This window comes from Elgaria multicarinata, chromosome 22 (genome assembly GCF_023053635.1).
Source record: "Elgaria multicarinata webbii isolate HBS135686 ecotype San Diego chromosome 22, rElgMul1.1.pri, whole genome shotgun sequence".
Classification (NCBI taxonomy): domain Eukaryota; kingdom Metazoa; phylum Chordata; class Lepidosauria; order Squamata; family Anguidae; genus Elgaria; species Elgaria multicarinata.
This window is the reverse complement of record NC_086192.1, coordinates 11,748,889-11,752,500: the sequence shown is the minus strand read 5'-3', so window position 1 is coordinate 11,752,500 and position 3,612 is coordinate 11,748,889. Positions and strand designations below refer to the sequence as shown.

Genomic DNA, 3,612 nt, shown 5'->3' with positions numbered 1-3,612 from the left:
AGTTGATACATATGTTGCAGAAGAAAAAAGAAAACGAAATGGCATCCATTCATCCAAACCCACAGGACTATTTTCCTTTGAATTCTGTTAGCCTAGGGATTTGCACACACACGTACATACACCACTACACACAAACACACACACAAACACACACACAATTACGTCTCACTCTCCTATTCCGCCCACCTCCAGGAATGCCACAAAGCTAGGTTGCTGGGGTCCAGGGCACTGAATGGCAGTGTGTCACCCAGGTTGGTTGATGTGTGTCTATTTAGTCTCAGCATAGGCCGAAATGCCATCATTAATTCATTACCCAGCTGCCTGTCAAATAAATTGGCAATTACACCCACTGCCAGAGCCTGGGATTTCAGTAAATAGCATGGTACTATCGGTGGAGCTGTTGGGAAATGTAAGGGGGTGGTGGGAATTAGGCGACAACAGCGTGTTTGTTTCGCTGGCGGATAACAAGGGGCGAAGCTCCAGCCGTGCAGTGCGGAGGAGATGAGACACTGTTTTAAAACGAGCAAGTAATGAGGGATGCTAGTTGGAATATGTAAAAAAAGGGGGGGGGCAGAGAGAGAGAAAGAGAGAGAGGAGACATGATTGAGAGGAGACATGTTAGCACTCTTCAAACACTTGAAAGGTTGTCACACAGAGGAGGGCATCTCTTCTCGATCCTCCCAGAGTGCAGGACACGGAATAAGGGCTCAAGTGACAGGAAGTCAGATTCCGGCAGGACATCAGGAAAAACCTCCTGACTGTTAGAGCAGTACGACAATGGAACCAGTGACCTAGGGAGGTGGTGGGCTCTTCCACACTCAAGGCCTTCAAGAGGCAGCTGGGCAACCATCTGTCAGGGATGTTTTAGGGTGGATTCCTGCATTGAGCAGGGGGCTGGACTCGATGGCCTTGTAGGCCCCTTCCAACTCTACTATTCTATGATTCTATGAAATACTTGAAAGGTTGTCACACAGAGGAGGGCCAGGATCTCTTCTTGATCATCCCAGAGTGCAGGACACAGAATAATGGGCTCAAGTTACAGGAAGCCAGATTGCGGCTGGACATCAGGAAAAAATTCCTGACTGTTAGAGCAGTACGACAATGGAACCAGTGACCTAGGGAGGTGGTGGGCTCTCCCACACTCGAGGCCTTCAAGAGGCAGCTGGACAGGGCTGCTTTAGGGTGGATTCCTGCATTGAGCAGGGGGTTGGACTCGATGGCCTTGTAGGCCCCTTCCAACTCTACTATTCTATGATTCTATGATTCTATGTCTCTGATGTGTCTGTTTTGTCTTTTTCTTTCTTTTTATTGCAGAGTTCAGCCCCGTCCAGCTTGGGAACCGGCTACTTCGTAAGTGGATCTCGACTTTTTAAATGTGTGGCTCTGTGTGCCGTGGGAGACGGCGTTGCTCAAACGTTACGAGACCGTTCGTCCACGTTACGTGGATGGTTTTGGTCCACTGTTATCTGGCCTGTGCAATGATGGCTGTAAAGCAGCAGGCCTACAACTTCACGTTTGGGTAGTTGTTTTGAATCCAGTTTGCTGTTGCATCCACCCAACCCTTCTTCAGCCTCCAAGTCTCCTCCAGTGTCTCGTCCGTCATGGGGGTGTTTCTCCTCAGAACCGCATCCCAGCACCCCATCCCTATACCCCATGGACCCTCCTTTGTCTTATCCAGACCCAACCTATCCTTCCTCCCTTCTCTGCTTTTTAGCCCAATATCTACCTGGGTTTCCATTCCTGCAACAATGCAAACCCTCTGTTCCTTAATTCATTGCAAGTTGGATAAAAGCCCCCTGTTCTGTATACTTGAGGGTCTGGTTCCCAATTGCTGATATTACTATTAGATAGGGTGACCATATGACCAGATTTGCCCGGATTTGCCCAGGTTTTTGATGACAAATCCAGGAGGGGGTGGGGAAATCCGGTTTTTTCCCCAAAGAGCAGCTCTAAAGGGAATTAACAAAAATGCTTATAACTCCGTCATTTTTTAAGATAAAGTCATGAAACTTGGCACGATGGTATCTCTTAGGAACGGCTTTAGTCATACCAAATTTGAAGCAGATCCATTCATCCATTGATTTTTTAGGATTTTTTTTAAAAATGGAGGTTTTAAAATTATTATTTTTTAAATTGTCATTTTTAAAGATAAAGAGATGAAAGTTGGCACCATGATAGCTTTTAGGTAGAGCTTTAGCCATGCCAAATTTGAAACAGATCTGTTCATCCGTTGATTTTTAGGAATTTTTTAAAATTTGAGGATTTAATTGTTTTTTTTAAAAATGTTATTTTTAAAGATGAAGAGATGAAACTTGGCACCATGATTGCTCTTAACAAGGACTTTAGCTATGCCAAGTTTGAAACAGATCTGTCCAACCATTGAGTTTTAGGATTTTTTAAAAAAGTTTGAGGTTTTAAAATTATTTTTTAAAAATAATTTTAACACGGCGACTATGTTGTCCTCCTTTTTGGTTTCCAAAATATGGTCACCCTACTATTAGAATAATATTGAGCTGTTTCAGCGGGATCCTCTCAGTGGCTTGAAGGTCTCTGTTCATTTGGACACCCTACTCCCTCCTGGCCCAATTATTTCCTTATTGCAGAACAACAGGGTGACCAAATGCTCGGGGAGGGGGGTCACAATCATCTCATCATGGAACTAGAGACCCAAGATCAGGCCACACATCAAACGCATTAATTCAGTGGGACACTTGGGCCAGATCTGCACCAAGCAGGATGTGACACACTTTGAACATGGTTTGAACCCTGTGCCTGGAGGGTGTCCTGGGCCCCAATGGTGGTCACTACACTTATCAACCGTTTTAAAGCAGTAGTGTAGGTCCTGCCTTAGTGTGCTGTTCCGGCACTGCTCTGGTGCCGAGGGAGGGTTTACGTAGTCCTGCAAAGAGCGATGTGTATGAAATCCCAATTCCCTGGAGGGAGTTTGCTCAACAGCTGAAGGAAGTGTGCTTTGTTATGTGGGGTTGTGCTCTGGAAGATTTGCAGCGCCTGGTGGAGAGGGTGAACTGTGGTAACACACAGTTCTCAGGAGGAATCATCTGGGCCAGAAGACAGAGGCAGAGCTACCTCTTCAGGGGCAGAAGGTGGAGGACTCTCACTGGCCCCTGGGATTACTCCTCCATGTGCAAGTATGAAGAGGAGGCTAAGGGGAGACATGACAGAGGAGTACAAAATTATGCATGGTATGGAGAATGTGGACAGGGAGACATTTTTCTCCCTCTCTCAAAATACTAGAAACCAAGGGGAGTCATTCATGGAGCTGATGGGTGGGAGATCCAGGACGAATAAAAGGAAGGACTTCTTCACACGGCGCAGAGTTAAATTATGGAACTCACTACCACAGGATGTGGTGACGGCCAGCAATCTGGATGGCTTTAAAAGGGGTTTGGATAAATTCCTGAAGGCTATCCATGGCTACTAGCCCTGATGGTTGTGTGCTATCTCCAGTATTCGAGACAATAAACCTGTGTGCACCAGTTGCTAGGGAACATGGGTGTGAGGGTGCTGTTGCACCATGTCCTGCTTGTTCATCCCTGGCCAATGGCTGGTTGGCCACTGTGCAAACAGAGTGCTGGATGAGATGGACCTTTG

General features: G+C 46.3%; 1 protein-coding gene across 1 annotated transcript in view; it reads left to right on the top strand.

Annotated features, from left to right (window-relative positions):
* Nucleotides 1-1,482, top strand: part of LOC134412790 (autism susceptibility gene 2 protein homolog) — a 193,424-nt gene extending 191,942 nt beyond the window's left edge. Inside the window, exon 4 of the mRNA XM_063146801.1 lies at nucleotides 1,315-1,482. Within this exon, the coding sequence (XP_063002871.1) occupies nucleotides 1,315-1,482 (168 nt within the window). The remainder of the gene's footprint in view (nucleotides 1-1,314) is intronic.
* The last annotated feature ends 2,130 nt before the right edge of the window (nucleotides 1,483-3,612 follow it).